Here is a 16,775-nt window from a genome sequence, read left to right as displayed (position 1 = left end):
TGTTACTTCTGAAGCCGTCAATTGACAGCATAGTGTAATTTAGTGAAATACAAGTGACCCGCTGTGTGCAGATGCTGTTTACCATTCATTCATTTTGATATTTCCGTTGCCTGCAGAGTTTATTTTAATACTGCCTTATTTTTTTGTCAAATCTGATATCTGCGTGGGTATTTTAAAATAACAAATATATGTCTATTTAAATAGGCTTTATAAAGTGACAATGTATTGTTTCATATGGTGCGCTGTAGCAATAAAAGAGCCTATTGTTTTATCCTGCTAAAATAGTAATACAAACCGCCAGGCTTCCTCTCTTTATTGTCATATTTAGCAGCAGTGCTGCAGAATGCGCCGGGCTGCGTTTGTTAGTCCGTATGAAGAATATTGCAATATTGGGGGACTAGCTCCTGTTTATAGATACTGTCTCTCCCTGGGGCTGGCTCTCTGCTCCTCATGCTGTTGTCATGCAAATGTTCATCCTTCCATTTGAATGACATTCTGATAAAATACATAAATAAATATAGAAGAATGGGAAACACTGGCTTGCTGGCATCTTTACGGCAGCTCAGCTCAATCTTTTTTCTTCTCCTTTTTTTTCCTGATTTTCTTCCCTTGAAGTAAACAGTAGAGAATTATCTCCAAGTGGACTTTGTTTAAATGTTATAAAGGTTATAAAGGTTGCTTTCTGTCAGCGGAAGAGGAGTGGAGAAGCTTTAGGATTCAGGGTTTTGGGGGGTTCTCGGAGTTTTGCGCTCCCCCAGGATTCTGCTATCAAGGCTATCATACAATAGTGACATTTCTTTAAACTAGCAACGCTGAATATCTTCCATCTGGGTGACAATAGAGCGGGAGCCTTGGCTTTATGCAGAATATTTTAAATGCAGCTGTTTCTTTTTCTTTTTCCTGTTTTTGTGGTGGGGGGAAAAGCGACAGCACTTCTGTTAGACCCCCCCCCCCCCCCCTCCTCGTCCTGTGTGTGTGTATGGGTGTATCTTTTGCATCCATGTGTGTGCCATTGATGTTAATGTATGCACTTGCCGTGACTTTAATTGATTTAGCAGCTCTGCTTGCACAGTACAGCTTTTTCCCTAATTTGTCACTTTCCTGACTTCTGTGGTTGCTCATCTCACAACTTCAAAAGCGGCAGAGGCAAAGAGATTTCAGTGCACGCCGCCGTCTTCTTCTCCACTCATTCCTTATGTTCTTCCTTTCTCTTGTTTGCAGCCTTTCTAGCCCGTGCCATCTCTGTTTCTTTCTCCCACTTTCTCCCTCATTTGACAGGGGAGCGTGCCTCGTAGATGGAAGTCTTTTCAACGTGTATCAAGGAAATTAATCTATTTCATAAAGAAATGGGATCCACTCAGCTGAATACATTTGTATACTTCAAGATGTACAAAACAGGAAGTGGTATCAGGGCCACGTCTTCCTCTGCTTCATTCACCCAGCCTGTCAGTCCTTGTTTTGGTCACACATGGATGCCCATAGTACAGATACACTTCCAGACAAAGTTTCCTCTCTCTGGTTCATAATAAAGGCTGGCTTTTTGCATGCCTGCCGGCTGGTGCGTTTGTGTGGAGATGCGCTCGGTGACCGTTTCATCTTCTCCCCGTCGCTGTAATAACAGTCCTCGGAAACAATCTGGGCACCGCATTGGATGGTGGCACCGCAATCATACGCCGGCTGGCCCGGTCGCCATCAAGAGCTGATTAGGTTATCGAGCAAATGCGTCGGAGAAGGGTTGGAGAAGGAGCGATGGGAGGCATTGAGCTGTAGGGAGAGTCAGAAACACCGGCGGGGGGAGGCAGAGAGATGCAAGAGAGGGATTGTGTGTGTTTAGGGGGTGGGGGGGTCAATGTAAATGTTATTGCTGTGTGAGCTCATTTGATCAAAGTCCTGGAAAGGTTAAGCGAATCCAATCTGGTTTTGTATGGCAGAGTGGAGACACAGGCGCTGGGGAAGAAACCCCCAGGACGGAGAATGGATTATCATATTGGCTCTGGAGGAGCAGGGGCCTCCGTCGGACAGTTTACTCTGCCCGTAATGCGTTTAGACAGCAATTGGCCTTAATAACCTTTATTGACTTCAGCGGGTCAGTGCCAAGAATCTAATTATCAAAGTGTATCAATTTCGTTGGAGTTTAGAGTTGCACCGCTCAAAATAATTATTTTAAGGTCGGGTTGGGGCAATTAATCCTCTCTCCGCTTATTTGATGGCTTTGTAAAACATTATAAATGTTACTGTTTCCTGTTGTGCATGTGCCCCTAAATAATTTTAGGGAGTCTGTTCTGAGAGTTTGCTGATCCAGAAGAGAGAAATGGAGATTTTTTTTTTTTTTTTGAAAACCAGAGGCTCCAGCTAAATACAGTTGGATACTTGCAGTCATTTTTCTCCTTCGCTCTGAGTTTCACTTGCACAGCTGGGCAGAGTTTTATACGCACACATGGAACCAAGATTAAAGTGTGAACTAAGCAGTAAACTGTTTAAAGGGCAATTTTATTACTCATTATGAAGACATCTATTATCTCTTTCATTAAATCACATTCCAATTCTGCATGGCGTTGTCTTAGATTTAAAGCTCATTTTTACTTTAATAGATCTTTACATTTATTGTATTCTCTCTTTCTTTATATATATATATATATATATATATATATATATATATATATATATATATATATATATATATATATATATATATATATATATATATATATATATATATATATATATATATATATATTTATTTATTTATTTATTTTTTGCACATACTATACAGGCATCCACATGCAAGTGAGTCATTTGTTTTCATCTGAGTCCAGCAGGTGAGTGTGTGCAAACCTGCAGCTGCACAGTATCCTCACCCCTGACAGTCAGTGTTTGCTATTACCTGGACGGAAGCAGCTGTTTTAACATTATCGCTGCACATAGACGAGAGGGCTAATCCACACCTTCATTATCGCACGGCCTTGTTTACCAGCAGCTCTGTTTAAGCCCGGCTTGCTTTGCCCTATTTAGGCAGAGCTGAATAATAAAAAAGAAATTACTCAGAGATTATTGTTATTATTCATTTAAAGAAGAAATATGTGGCTGATAATACATTTTTACATCGTACGGCAGGTCTGAAATAAAAATTGAAAAAAAAAAAAAGAAGCAGGCAGAGACAGAGCACGGAAGTGAGTGAGGTAAAGTTAGCAGTGCAAAGGTATTTGCGATTCTCTTTGAAGTCCCCATTCAACAGGGTAAGCTGAATTTTCGGCGGTGCCTGATAGTGTTTCTGTGTAAATGCTTAAACCCCTTTAGAGAATTTTCATGGGCAGATATGCGGTGGCTTGAAGGGAGCGTTTATGTTACCTGGAGCCCGTGCAGCCCGCAGCTTTGTACCTAAAGATGTTCACTAGTGTTGAATGGAATCCCTCTGAGGTTTTCTGGGACAGAATCTAACTGCAACATCGCTGCAAGCCAGAGAAGGTGGAAGGGTGTGTGTGTGTGTGTGTGTGTGTGCACGGGTTTAACCCTGTCAGTTATTTGTTACAACAGTTGCATCCACATACATGTGTGAATAGAGATCTAAAAGGAGAAAAACACAGGAAAAATAACACACTGCTCGGATACTTTGACTCGGAGACATGCATTTCTGAGACCACTATCTCTTTAGCATATTTAAAAATGTCCCTAAAAGCCTACTGTATCTAACTTGATCAATGTTTTCTGCCCTGTAGTTCATCATCATTCCACTAGAGGCAGTAGAAGGACTTTTCCTACTCATCAAATTGGCCGCTTCCATTTAATCTCAAAAACACTTTTGTCGTTAATTTTGCTAATTCACAAAATTTTATGGTAAGAAAAACTAATCTATTGTTTTTTCTTTGTTCTTTTACTTTCTACAATTACCTACCTAAACAATTGAGCTATAAGTTATTAAATCACCCAAAATATTATACTTGTGCTATCTATATCTCATTTAAAAAAAAAAAATCATAGGTGGTTGTTGTTGTTCTTTTTTTGTGGGGGGGGGGGTGTCATCAAAGGGTTGAAAGAAATAACTAAACTCTAGAAAAATATAATTTACTTTGATGAAGTAGGCTTTACAGGGGTAGTGAGTTAAATTTTGGAGTTCTTACTTTTTTGTTTTCAATATTCCATGTTTAGTTTTATTTCGATGCGCTTTTGCTTAATAGAAGCTGCTCAGAACCAGCCAGTAAAGGTCATAATTGTGTGTCAGTGAACTAAACATGACCTCAGCTCTTTGTTTATTGATTTTCTGTCTTTCAAATTTATTACATTCATTGTTCACTTTTATTTATATTTCTTTTTTGTAAAGTAACAGTTTTCTTTCAAACCTTTCAATGGTTTGTTTAGATTTGGGTCTCAATGACATAAAATAAAAACTTATTACAAAACTGACATTGCACCACTTCCTGTCAGCTACAGTGCTTTTTAAGGTTGCTTTTATTTATTTATTTTTTTTGCTCTGGCATTTATTGACAGCAGTTTCGGTAATTAATTTTGTTTGTCAGTGAATTGTGATGTTGACAGTGTTTTTTCTATCTCGGTGGGCTTTGAAGGCAGCTTGTCTCGTCCTTTTAGAAAACAAACGAGCACTTTACAGAGGCTGATCTGCCTTATCCTCTTAGCAGCTCCTTCAATCCCCGCATTTATTTATTTACTTACTTATTTACTTCCTTATTCATTTACTTACCTCTGTATGGATTCAGTTTGATTTCTCCCCCTTCTCAACCCATCAGCGCCCCTCCTCTTCCTCTCCTCATCCTTGGCCCCGATCAGCAAGATAAGCCTTCAGAGGAGGAGAGATAACATCCATTAAAGTGGTAAAGAGGAATTATGGGGCAGCCCAGATTAATCACTGCTCAGTTTAATCGCATTCAGTGTGGACGGCGGCGTTGGCTGCAGGGCCCGGCTTCTTCCCGTGTCACACCAGTAGAACGGGAGAGAGGGGGACATAAAGGAAGAGATGCATGCATGAAAAGTTATTGTTGAAAAGCACTTTGATGGAGGATAAAGTAGAAAAAGATGAAAGACAATTTTCAGAGCAAATCCTGCCCCTCTTCTAGCTGATGAGAGGCATTACTGCTAACCAGCATTTGACATGTAATGATTCCAGCACTTTGATCCAGGTGTAATTGTTTACTATTGCAGGCAGTCTTGTCACAGACATTTAGATATTAGCACATGCAAAAGAAAATACTGTTTTGTCAGTAAAAGCATTGAAAAAAAAAACCACTTTTTTTGTTGTATGGAAAATATGACATTGGATTATTTAAATATCTCTCCTGTTCATAAATCACAATATACATATTGAGACTTGGTTCCTCACTCAGTAAATCAAACTGAACCAAAATAGAAATACCATACTTTGAACTGTGTGTATATACTTTTAATAAAGTCACTGGAATCTGAGTCTGGAGCTTCACCAGGATCAGAACTCGATATCGTCCTTGTTTCTTTTTTATTCTTTCTTTTTATTTTTATTTTTTTTAGATTGCTAGCTTCTTTTCGCATATATTTGCCCAGTTCATAATCAAAGTCATAGCATCACAGGGCTCTACATGTGCCCACACATAGTGAAACAATAAATGAAATCAGTGAATGAAAATGACAGCTCTACCCTCGAACCTCAAAGAAAACAACAAAATAAATTTGAGTTGAATTCTAATTAGGGACAAAAATAGATTACACCTTTTTAAGGTTTCATTAAGGCAATCTGCTTTTCTTTTGTACCCTTTTTCTCAAATGTAGTAAAAACCCTGCAGGATAAATTGATAGAAAACGGCATGTGTTATAATTGAAACAGAATGTGTCATGAATGAAGCAGAAAAGGTGGGGGGCCCGCTGGTTAAACGGTTCGGTTGGTCCTGGGCCCCTCAGTATTCTGAACGCAACACTGCTGCCACTTCTGTGATCATGTGGGTTAAAAACATCGTAAAGCTCTTTGTATAACCATGAAAAGGTTAAGAGGACCTGCACAAGGTCAGAGTGTTCTGTTTATCTCTGATGTGTGCATAATGAAAATTAATTCTATGAACAGTTGGTTTGAAGATTTCACTGCTGATAATACACTGGAGCATTGATTTTAAGCCTCCTATAATTCAGGAGATAAACAATAGAGATGTTCTGATGTAAAAACTCTGTTTTATTGACAAATAGAAAAAGGAAGAAGATCCTAGATGATAATAGGCTCTTTTTTTGGAGCTGACATGGAGAGGATTTGGGTTGTTGGAACAGGGAATTGAGATAAGGAAGTGAGGTTCTGGCATTGCCACGGATCCAGAGGGAGACCGATGACAGTCAGGATTTCAGTTCAAATCAGGGTTTGTGAGATAAAATAAATAGAAGATATGAAAAGCTGTTGCTGCAAACAAGAGGCTGCGAGGATGGCAAGAGCATTGAGGAAAGTTTTCAGGTCTTCAGGTCTTTGGAGCATTGAGGAAAGTTTTCTTTTTGCATTACTGTATTCTAAAGAAGGCATGAAAAGTAGCAGAGCTCAAACATGAGGTGTACAAAAACTTTTATTATTCTTGAAACCACTGCTCTACTGTTTCTGTAGATAGAGCGATTTAATGGGTGTCGCTAAATGGGTGAGATGTAGGACAGTGTAATTAACGCAAGTCCTTTTGCAGGCCCCGCCTAACTCTGCTGGGAGTGCCAGATATAGCACTCATTAATTCCTATTTGTGTGTAATGAGAGGGTCATGTTGGATGTAATAAATGGCTCTTTTATTTGGGCGAGAGCTGCAGGGCAGCATCCTTTCTTGGCTAACAGTCTCATAAACACCCTTTAGCTGCTTTCATCAGCCTCCCTGGGTGAGAAACAATCACACACACATCGCAGTGTAATAAAAGTGGACTCTTTTCTCTAAAGACATGGACAAAAAAAAAAAAAAAGAGAAACTATGAACTTGTTTCTTGTTTTTTGTAGCCAAATCGTCATTATTTGATAGAAGTCTGACTCTTTCGAGGTTTATTTCTAACATTTAATAAACCACATTCTTGATTAGAAAAAACAGATAAAAATCATATTATCTTTGACTTTTTTTGCACTACTATCAATAGATAAAGCAGTTGATCTTCTTTTGTTTTTGCCTGGTTATGTTTTTCAAAGAACAGATTGTTTGAAAAATCCTCCGGGGCTATTTTCAAATGCTGATTAAACACAGCACACTTGCAATAAAAGTTGGCTACTGAGCATCATGGTAATTTGAAAGCTCTTTTGAGGAAAGATTAAGCTAAAAATACAATCACCCAGCCAACACAGTGTCATTAAAAGAAGTTTACGCTGCTGGAGCTTTGGACGTGCAAAGTACAACCAAATCCAGATTTTTGTTTCATTCTAGTAATCAGGTCCATGCTGTAACTCAATCCAAAGTGCACTATATTCACTCCTAATTCCCTTTACTTAATTAGATTGTATCAATGTACTCCCAACATGTAAGAGTGTATACAGCTTTGTTGCACACGTATTATTGAATATAAAAGCTATTAGAGTGTCTTTGACTTTCTTGCCAGACTTGCATAGACAGTATCTTATGAGCATGAATCCATAATCCAGTTATATGTAACTACTTCATGCCATTGTCTTTTACTGTACAGCCGATTGCTATGAAGAGATTTCTTTAAGGCAATATCGATGCTAGGCTAATTATACACAGGAAAGCCTTAATTACACTTTCTTCAGTGTGAAATAAAAGCTCCAGGACTTGACATTAAAAGATTCAGAAGAGGGTGATTACCCGTAACTTAATGAGTTTTACAATAAAAATGAACCACTTGAATATAAACCTAGAGTAAAATCAGAAACTCCTACACCGATGTCACATAAAATAAAACTGTGGAGATTGTTCCAACCTTAGCCAGCCACCTTTGACTTTAGGGATATATGTTTTACTTTATAATACTTTTTCTCCCCTCTACAGCCTTGTTGGTGATTCCCATTTATGGTACAACATAATTGCAAAGCATCACCATAGTTTCCAGACAGAATATAAACTTTTTAATCATCTAGAAGTCAATTAAAACTGTGGCATTGATGTCTTTAAATCCCCCAAAATCATAGCCAATCCTCTAAAACAAAATCCTCCTTTGCAAGCATGTCAGGATGGATGGAAAATATTTTTATTACTTTAGCCTTTGAGTAGATCTGGGGTATGATGCAGTTGTGCAGCCAGGCTTTGGGTCCCAGTCAGCAGAAAGCCTTTTACTGCCAGGAGAATGAAGCACTGATTACAATCTAGCTTGAATCCAGACTCAGCTTTCATATATTGAAAAGGAGAAAGGGGGTTTTTAGAGTGCCAAAGGTGCTTGAGTGTCGCGCTCATCGCAAACATCTCTGTCCAGCTCTGTCTTCATTGTTCTGAACTAGTCAAAGTGCCTCTCAAAGGTCCCTTGTGATGGATGGATTGTGCATTCATGGCAGTCTGCTCAAGAGTTTGCACAAGTGCATCTATAGCCCCTGTCCCTGTGAGCTCATTCAGGCTGTGTGGTTTAGTCATTAAGCCAACTGGGGCCACACTCCCTATGATGAGAAAAAAAAAACCCATGCACACAAAACAGGTTGGTGAATTTTGAAGTGATATTGGTCGGTCTATTGGACGATGACCGGACAACAGATTTTCCTTTTCTTCACATCACCAAAGCAGAGCAACAATAAAAAGTCTGTGAGTTCTGCTTCATTTGACCCTTAGCAAAGCATATGTCCATCTTTCCTGCTTGCATTCAGAGAAGAAGATTTACTGCCCTAAAATCCAAAGCAAGCATCCCTGCCCACTTCTGCGTTACAAAGCCTTCAAACAAAATCACTTGTCGGGTTTTTTCCGTCTCTATTTCTCCCAACCTTTTGTCACTTCAAACATGTTCCTCTGATGTTTCAGACACATTTTTCTAATGTTTTACACTCCATATAATCTGCTGTGTGCAGCAAAGCCTATTTTACTGGCTGACATAATTGATGGTGCCTAAGACCTTTCAAAGGTCAACCCAGCAGAAAGACCTTGGGCTCTGTCACCATGGCGATTGCGAGAACACATCAACACACCCACATTTACCCTCCCTCCCAAACACAAATGCATCTTCACACAACAAAAGTAGAAGTCTTTTTAATGACCATCAAAGAAAAGGAAGGAAACTGTTTTTTTCTTTAAAAGAAAAAAATATTTTTACATTTAGTGATTTAATAGAAATAGTAAAATGGGAATTCTTTAGAGGGATATTTAAAAGAAAGAATTATTGCAAATTTTTGTTTTCTTCTAACCCTTTTTAAGAACTCTCTGAAATCAATCCTCTATAAAAAAATTTAATTGTGAAAATTACTCAGTCACAGAGATCATTTAGAAAACACAAAAACAGACAAAGAAAGAGCTTGCTTGTATCATCTTAGAGGAAATATTTTTATGGAACCAGCTTCTCTCATTTTCTGCTCTGTTTCCTCTGATAAATCAAAGGTGGCGCCGCTTCAAAGTCTGGAAGACAACCTTTACCTGCAGTGTTGATGCCATTCATTCCTTCCACATACACATCCCCTTGCAAAAACACACACAAGTTTGCACATGCACACTCCCATTATCAACCAATCTCACATAATGGAAACTGAGTAAATTTAATTTCAGATATGCCTCAATTTTGAGCAATCATGTGACAGCCGGCAGATTGCAACAGCAACGTGCACGCGGAAACACACACTGTTATGACTTTGAGTCTATTGCCACCAAAAAGTTAATGGGCTCTGGCATTTTTTCTCCCCAAGTTAATATAAATCCTCAGCGGGTAAAGTAAAAAGTAGCTAAGGTGGCGCACACCACATAAACACAGATCTCTGTAAGTTACCTTGGCAGTACCTCAATTCTTCTGTTGTTCATATCAAAAAGCACAAGTAATCCATTACCGAGAGCAAGATGCATTAACCCTTTAACCTCCAACGGTCAAACTGAGGCTTATTTGTTTAGGTATTAAAAACTCCAGAGAGATGCACGTAAAAATATGTCGATATTCACTTCCAAGGCCATACAAATCAGATCAGCTGAGTTTAAGTTGGGACAGATGTCTGTGTTTTCAGAAAACTGGTCTTTATGGGTTGAGGTCTGATGACATGATTCACTGGCCTCTGTGCAGCTGGATGCCTGCACTTGTTTACCTGTCAAGTTTCTAATTCTGTTAGATATTCCATATCTCTTTTTCAACATCAATCAATCAGACATGACTTTGATGTAGAAGATGCAAGAGATGTGATTGAAAATGATTATTGTGACACATGCAGCCACTGTAAGTCAAGAGCTGCCAGCCATGGCTCAACAGGCACAAAAAGGGGATGGATTACTAGTTAGCACCATGCCTTCCTCCATATGGGCACAGGAACACGTTGGCAAACAGAAGGACGGTGTGTATGTGTGTGTGTGTTTGTTCGTATGTGTGTGTTTGGTGTGCTGGCTTGGTGCTTGGTTACACATCCCATCAGCAAGGAAAATGCCAGTCTGTTAGACAGAGGTGCTCTGTGGGAGGAAAGACACCATGGTGGCAATTTAACACCAATCATGAGCCACATATCAGGACTGTTTCTGTGTTTGTAGTGACTTTGTTTACCTTAGTTGGCTGATGGTGGCCATCTGCCATCATTGGTCTATTATGGTGCAAAAACATCCGCTGTTTACCAAACCAGTTAATAAGGGGAGGTCAGTTTTGGGATTTATAGCATTCGACTGTAGAATATTGTCTCTTTTACAGTTGACTAGTAAGCTTCAGAGTATTTTAGGTCACCCGTTAAAGTCACTTAGACATTTCAGGGTGTGGATTAGTTTTACTGAAGCTCAAGTGGGCAAGAATTACCTCAGTTATATGAAGTGTAAATTTGTTTTTACCTTCCTGCTTGTAGGATTCATAGCTCATGCATCCAGAGGCAACCCTTCGGTGAAGTTATACACCCTAATGCCCAACAACTTCAGATTTTATTATTCTGTGTTGATTGAGTGACATGTCGTTATGTGATAGAATAGACAGATGCTTGTTGGTGTTAGGATATGGTCGAGGCGCGAGGTGTTAGTGAGTTGCCCCAGGCTGCCCTAAAGCCAGCCTTTGCTTGGAACACTATCATCACTTCAGTTCTCCAAAAACCAAAACACACCTTAGCCTGGCTTCATTTTGTTTACCTTACCTGCTTTAGCACAGCAATCAATTTTTTTATGCCAATCTGAGGCCAAATTGACAGAATTTGGGTCATGAAGAGGGGGGATCAAGGTTCTTGTCCTCTGTTTAACCTCGGACTGCAGCCAGGGTCAGGAGGACATCTGTGGTCATCATCAGGTTGATAGAGGTGGATACTGAGGACAGCCACTGTCATCAAGCGGTAAATAAAAGGAATGAGGGACTGAATCATGCTAACACAGGCCCGGAGATAAAGGACCGTGGTCAGGCTGAGGCTGACCAGTAAACAACCAGTGGGGTGCGTAAATGGCCTGGAGAACAGCCTGGGGCTTAACCTGAAGGACTCTTTCACCACTGGAGCTTCCAAACACAAGATACACACATTCTGGCACGCAATCTTCCCCTCACATGTTTGCCATTGAGAGCACGCACATGGTTTTAAAGACACATGCATTATCAAAGATTTTTAAAATAAACTGCTTTTGTATACATCATTTGCAAACGTGTTGACATAATTGAATCTATTACATGTATGACCACATTCTTTTTTGCTAAGCATCATCAGGCTTGGGTAACACCTCTGTCAGTGGAGCTGCTCGAACCCCGACTTGTAACTTAAGAGAAAGCTTCAATGGAAATTATGTTTTTGGTGTTTACATGTTCTTGTGGCATTTTTCTTATAATAAAGGACATATGTAAAGAAAATTAAGCTTAAAATTGCATTTCTGAGTATTTCTTTATTCGAGTCATTGTCCATCAGGAGCAGACAAAAAAATGCAGTTTGGAAAAAGCTTGTAAGTGTGACTAACCTGTCATTGAAGCTCCTTATTGGATTAACGCACCTGATCCAGGTAATCAGCAGCATATGTGGCAGGGTTTCTTAATAAAATAGCAGGATATCGGCCCTCGAGGCCTGGATTCTGTGACCTCTGATGTACATCCTGGTGTTTCTTGTCCAAGCTGACGTGTGGCTCAGAACTGGACAGCTGGTTAGCTCCAATATTGCTCGCCATTTTTATTACACCGGTAATGTTAGGTTGGGGGTGTGAGGGGTTGTAAGCTAGCGGGAGAGCATTTGAACAGAGGGATGATGGGAAATAAGGGTGGACTTACTCCGCGCCTTCAGCCATCAATTCAAAGGTGAATTTTGAATGAACTCCTGCCGCTGTGCAGAAACTATGTCCATTTTGGCTTCTTTCATTTTGAATTCTTAATCATAATTAAAAGATAACTGGGAATGCTTTAAAAATCGATCAAAAGATGATCAGAGTGAGAAGATATATTGAAATAATATATCTACAGGTTTTAGCTTACCTGCAAATCACATGCTTTTTCCCGTGGTGCTCTAGACATGGGTAGTTCTGCATTCATAACCAGCATGGCAACATGATGTAAAGCAGCTGAGAATGTGATCCAGTCTAAATCCACTTCCTGCTTCTTTCTGTGCGTGTCACTCATCCCAGGAGGACAGAGTTTGATCCAAACTGAAAGACACAATTTCCAGTGGGAGTACAGCTGGCCCTGCCTCCTCCTCCTCCTTCTGGTCACTGTAATCTTTGGTGTCTCCTCAGAGTCAGGTGTAATCAGTCACACGCGACTACATGTTTTGACACCTGTCCTGAGTGCTGCAGAGAAAGTAAGCATATTACTCTCCTCCTTTGGAAACGCACAAACAGATAATCAAAGCTATCGTCACAAGAATTAAGACAGACAGGTGGATTGTCAGAAAGGGATTAAAAAAGTGGGAAAGGGAAAGAAATGAAGGTTCCTTTATATTGTAGGACTTTTTTTTTTTTTGAAGAGGAGGCTGCATGACTGGGGAGGGAAGTCACTGTTAATGGGAAGAAATGAACGCGCCTGACTGGTAGATGTGACAGGAAGAGACTGTTCTTAACAAGGCGTCAGAGTCCGTCAGTGTTACAGATCCATCACTTCTCAGAGGCTCAGCAAAGGAGGGGGGAATGGGGGGGGGGGGGGCATTTAAGGATATCCAGAAAGGGAGAGAATCTGTGATGGGTAGAGAGGAAAAGGGAGACAGTGAGAGGGAAGAGGGATTTGAGTGTGGCTGACAGTGCTGCATTTAATTTGGGCTGCCAGATCCTTTTTCATTTGACTCCGTCTCAACCAGCTTAGAGGCTGCGGAGGACTTGGAGGCGAAGGTTTTCTAGGATGTCTACGATTAGCAGTGATGTGCCACGTCACACTTTAAGCTGGCCTGTAATTCATGTTCAACAGGGGGATACTCACACATTACACTGTGCTGTGCAGGACGTGATTAATTGACTCACACTCTAATATTGGGTGTAATTTGCCCATCCTCTGATGTGAAACTGACTTTATACTTTAAACTGACTTTACTACGCTTGCTGTGTCCCGCCGTCTCAGGGATGCTAGAACTGAGTTTTGACTTTAAAAGCTGTTTTATTTTGTCTAGGTTGCTTTCATGATAACTTCAGGTAGTTTTTTTTAACCTAATTATATGGTCTTTAAATACTTCAATTAAGATTAAGTCCAAGTGCATTTAATATTTTAATATCCTTTTTTTGGTAATTTGGGCTTTTTTTGAGTTAAAAAACTCAGAAAATAATTTGATATTTTTTTCTCCTCTTGAAAGAATTTTTTAAAAATTCGACTTTCCATTTATTTTTGTTCTCCACCGTACAGACATTATCGTAAGTTCTGCCGTGTAAACCTTCTCTCCATCTCCCCTCCTTTTTTTCAGACTAAGCTTTTCCTGGCCACAGTGGAGGAGGAAGGCCAAGAGGGGGAGGGAAGAAGGGAAATGGCAGAAACCCTGCTGTCTGCCTTGACGGACAGACACCAGCAAAGACAGACATGGAGAGACAGGTAACACATAGTACCACCAACTTTGTTTCCGCCGTTACTCTGTGACTGATGCTTTAGACAGGCAAAGAATCACTAAGAAAACTAAGCCCTGCCTCATGTTTTCAAATGTGAACACACACACATATCTGACAGTGTCACTGGGGCATATTTTTTTGCTGGTTAGCTCTGTCGCATAACAGCTTGGAGGGGGATTTTATGTTTGATATTTGCAATTTCTCCACATTGATGTGTAGGTTTTTTTTTGTGTGTGTGTGTGTGTCTACTTGCCTCTGACTGGGATGGGCAGAGCAGATCCCTGCAGGACATCAGCATAAAACCAGTGACAAAATGAACAATTTTAAACGTTTTATAGTTAATGTAGCCGGTTTGGAAACACATTCAGTTTATTTTGTTCTCTTCAAAGAATGACTACAAAAAACAGGCTGTGTTTTGGTCTTTTTTACAATATAGTTGAAAATAGACACAGTGAAAAAAAATTATTGATGGATAGCATATTACCAAAAAAAAACCCAATAACAATTACATGAAAAACAATAATCAGCTTTTTTTTAAAGCTTATTTATTTTTTAACTTGTCCTGTCCAACAGCTGAGCACGCAGATAGCAGATGAAGGCCTCTTGTGTTGGACATATTTTACTAATACAACAGGGGTTCTGGATCTTCTGACACACAAGGTGTGTATTTGTATAAACCGCTTTTGTCATTTAGGCTAAACTTTACTCATATTGATTACATTTGCATTCGGAAGAGGCCAATATTTGATTGCAGTAAAAGTAAACATTTTAGCATAAAACATTTTAATAACACCCCCAACTCTGACACTAAACTTTAACTGCTGTAAGCAGGGTTTTTATTCTCAATTAAAAAGAACAAATGACAAAAAGTCAAAAAAGAAAACCTGCAAACAACACATAATGACTCTATGGTCATTGTGGGTTTAATAGGTTTAACAGAAACTCTTGGTGTTCAGAAGTTCCCCGGCACGGTTCAGATCTGCAATTGGAGTTTGAAGAAAAGTGGAGGTATAATTGTGGCCAGCATAATGATAAAGCTCAAATCATCATGCATGTTTTTTACACTTGTGGGGCTTGTAGTTGATAATGCTTCAAGTATCGAACAATATCTTGATGCTCTCTACATGAAACTTTATAGACAGCTTCACAACACTTAATCTAAAATAGGCCTGCACAATAAATCGCAATCTTAGCGTTATTGCATTATCACGCTGTGCAATATGCATATTGCAAAAGACGGCGAAAATTGCAATAAATGGTAACTTTAAATGTGCTAAAACAATCTTATGGCAGTTTGGAGTATTTAGTGAATCAAATAAATCCATTTATGCATTTGACCAATCGGATGAAGCCCTTTTATGTTGGATGCTGGCCTTCCATGTAGGCTAGTTTCATTTGGAGTATAATTTAAGGTATGTTGACTCTTCTTTAAATTAAACTGCAGTGAAATGGAAATTATGTTTTTGGTTGTTTTGCTATTTGTTCAAAAGTGAAATACAAATTTAAAGTAATTGAAAATAATTCAGGCTTTTCAAGTTTTTCCTACTTCTGTTTTTTTCAACACACACTGCAATTTTGGCGGCAAAGGAAAGCAGTAATGAATAAAGAACAATACTAGAGCTATATAATTATAAATAATATCTAGTCTTTGTTATCAATCTTACAAACAGAAAGTGTACAATGTATCACTCCAACAACAGGCCAGACTTGCTTGACAACACATTGGAAAACTGCAGAAGGCTCCACAACAACCTTCAAACTACGATAAGCAAAGTTCTTTGATCTGATGAGGCAAACATCGAATTATTTAGCCCCAGTTCCTAATGGATGTGTGAAGACGCCAGGCGCTGATCATTAACACGTTAATACCATCCCTACAGTAAAATGTGGTGATAGCAGCAACATGCTGTGAAGATCATTTTTATTTAATAATTTGGTGACAGAAAAGGCCTGGAAGACTTGCAGTGAAAGAGGAAACATGGCTCCAAAAAGGATCAAATACAGAACATCGTCCAAGAGAACTCTGGATTTTAGGCTGAAGTCAGTTCTTTTATTTTAACACAGCATTATCCAAGTTTAACACCAACACAGACAAACTATCAAGGGGCATTTACGGCGTGAACTCTGGATTTGTATCAAACGGCAAATGTGCCCGTGTCAACTTTCTTTTTAAACTTTTTCTTACTAAGTGTTAAAATCATTCTTAAGAGTTTAATTGCTGTCATTTAAAAGCCCATTCAGGAAGTTATTTTTATTATTTTTCTCACTGGTTGAGAAGACAAACGGTTTGCTTTTGCAAAGTGGTTCCAAAAAAATGTGAGCATCATCAAACCGAATAATTGGGAGCTAAATATTTTTGCTGATGTAGAGACAGCTCTGATTCCTTCTAAAGAGCTAAAGTGAATTCCACAGACACAGTGGTCTGTTTTGTAGTCCTCAGGCCTGGCAGCTATCACAGCGACACGTGTGTCTTGGATAAGCCCACTCACTTCCTTTCCTCTAGATAAGGCCTGAGAGCGCTGGGATTAGAGCACCGGCCATTCATTTAGATAAAGAAGGGCCTCACACTTGCAGCTTGTGTTATTTAAGTTCATTTCTCTCAGTCACCGTCATTTTAGTGTCAGCAAGAACAGACTCAAACCCTGCCGTATTTGTATTCACCAATGCAGCATTCACATGAGCTTCTCTGCTTATTGTCTCTTTTAGCAGATTTGACCTATGTGTCAAACACAGACAAACACACATGTTTTGAGGCAGATATGTCAAAGA

The 16,775-nt window shown here is 39.4% G+C and overlaps 1 protein-coding gene across 1 annotated transcript in view; it reads left to right on the top strand.

The window, feature by feature from the left end:
• The window catches only part of fto (FTO, alpha-ketoglutarate dependent dioxygenase), a 123,332-nt gene that overhangs the window by 40,575 nt on the left and 65,982 nt on the right, over positions 1-16,775 (top strand). Inside the window, exon 8 of the mRNA XM_011493353.3 lies at positions 13,868-13,992. Within this exon, the coding sequence (XP_011491655.1) occupies positions 13,868-13,992 (125 nt within the window). The remainder of the gene's footprint in view (positions 1-13,867; positions 13,993-16,775) is intronic.

The sequence above is a fragment of the Oryzias latipes genome, chromosome 3 (assembly GCF_002234675.1).
Source record: "Oryzias latipes chromosome 3, ASM223467v1".
Lineage (NCBI taxonomy): Eukaryota > Metazoa > Chordata > Actinopteri > Beloniformes > Adrianichthyidae > Oryzias > Oryzias latipes.
The sequence above is the reverse complement of the archived record's forward strand: the minus strand, read 5'-3'. Positions and strand labels throughout refer to the sequence as shown.